This window comes from Mus caroli, unplaced genomic scaffold (assembly GCF_978045245.1).
Source record: "Mus caroli unplaced genomic scaffold, Mus_caroli_1 scaffold_2, whole genome shotgun sequence".
Lineage (NCBI taxonomy): Eukaryota > Metazoa > Chordata > Mammalia > Rodentia > Muridae > Mus > Mus caroli.
In genome coordinates this window covers 3,998,316-3,998,991 of record NW_028227257.1, presented here as the reverse complement: position 1 = coordinate 3,998,991, position 676 = coordinate 3,998,316, and the positions used below count along the sequence as shown (strand labels likewise).

General features: G+C 34.8%; 1 protein-coding gene across 1 annotated transcript; it reads left to right on the top strand.

The window, feature by feature from the left end:
* On the top strand, nucleotides 1-401 carry LOC147005701 (zinc finger protein 120-like). The gene is made up of 2 exons (XM_085831880.1): nucleotides 1-130; nucleotides 337-401. Exons 1-2 carry the CDS (start codon nucleotides 97-99, stop codon nucleotides 399-401), a joined length of 99 nt encoding a protein of 32 aa, XP_085688006.1. The 5' UTR covers nucleotides 1-96.
* Nucleotides 402-676: the final 275 nt, after the last annotated feature.

The following is a 676-nucleotide window of genomic DNA, read 5'->3' as shown; positions in this document are numbered from 1 at the left end:
TAGGATTTAGTCACCTATGATGACGTGAAGGTGAACTTCACTCCAGAAGAGTGGGCTTTGCTGGATCCTTCTCAGAAGAGTCTCTACAAGGGTGTGATGCTAGAGACCTATAGGAATCTCACAGCTATAGGTAATATTATGATTTTTTTATTTACTTTTTAAAATGTAGGCACAACTGTTTCTTTGTGATTGTTATTTGTTTTTATAATTTCAATTGAGAATGAGGAAGAATATGGTGAATAAATCACTCATGGCTCTAAAGTTCAATGGAGTTAGTAACTTAAATATTGCCTAATTTCCAAAATGTAACATACTTTCTCTGGTGCTGTGTTTTAGGGTACATTTGGGAAGAACATACAATTGAAGGCCATTTTCAAACTTCTAGAAGTCATGGAAGGTAATTTTCCTCTGCAAGCTGATGACAAAATGCCTATAAAAAAAGTTTGACGTGTGCTACAGGTTTTAAAAGAAAACCAATAGTGTACAATAAGCACTGCTTTCAGTGATAGATGTTTACTGAATTTCATAAAATCGTATATGTCTATAGCAGGTATGTAATTATACTTTGCATGGCATTCCATTAAGTTCAAAGACAGAGAAATAATGGCTTAGCAGGTATGTTACTGTTTAAATCAAGCCTAGTAGAGCCATGCTGTACAAGTGCAAGTGAGTCTCT

Coding starts and splice junctions, on each gene's coding strand:
- LOC147005701 (XM_085831880.1), top strand. CDS start 97: ATGCTAGAGACCTATAGGAATCTCACAGCTATAG. Junction 131..336: donor TAGGAATCTCACAGCTATAG/GTAATATTATGA, acceptor GCTGTGTTTTAG/GGTACATTTGGGAAGAACAT.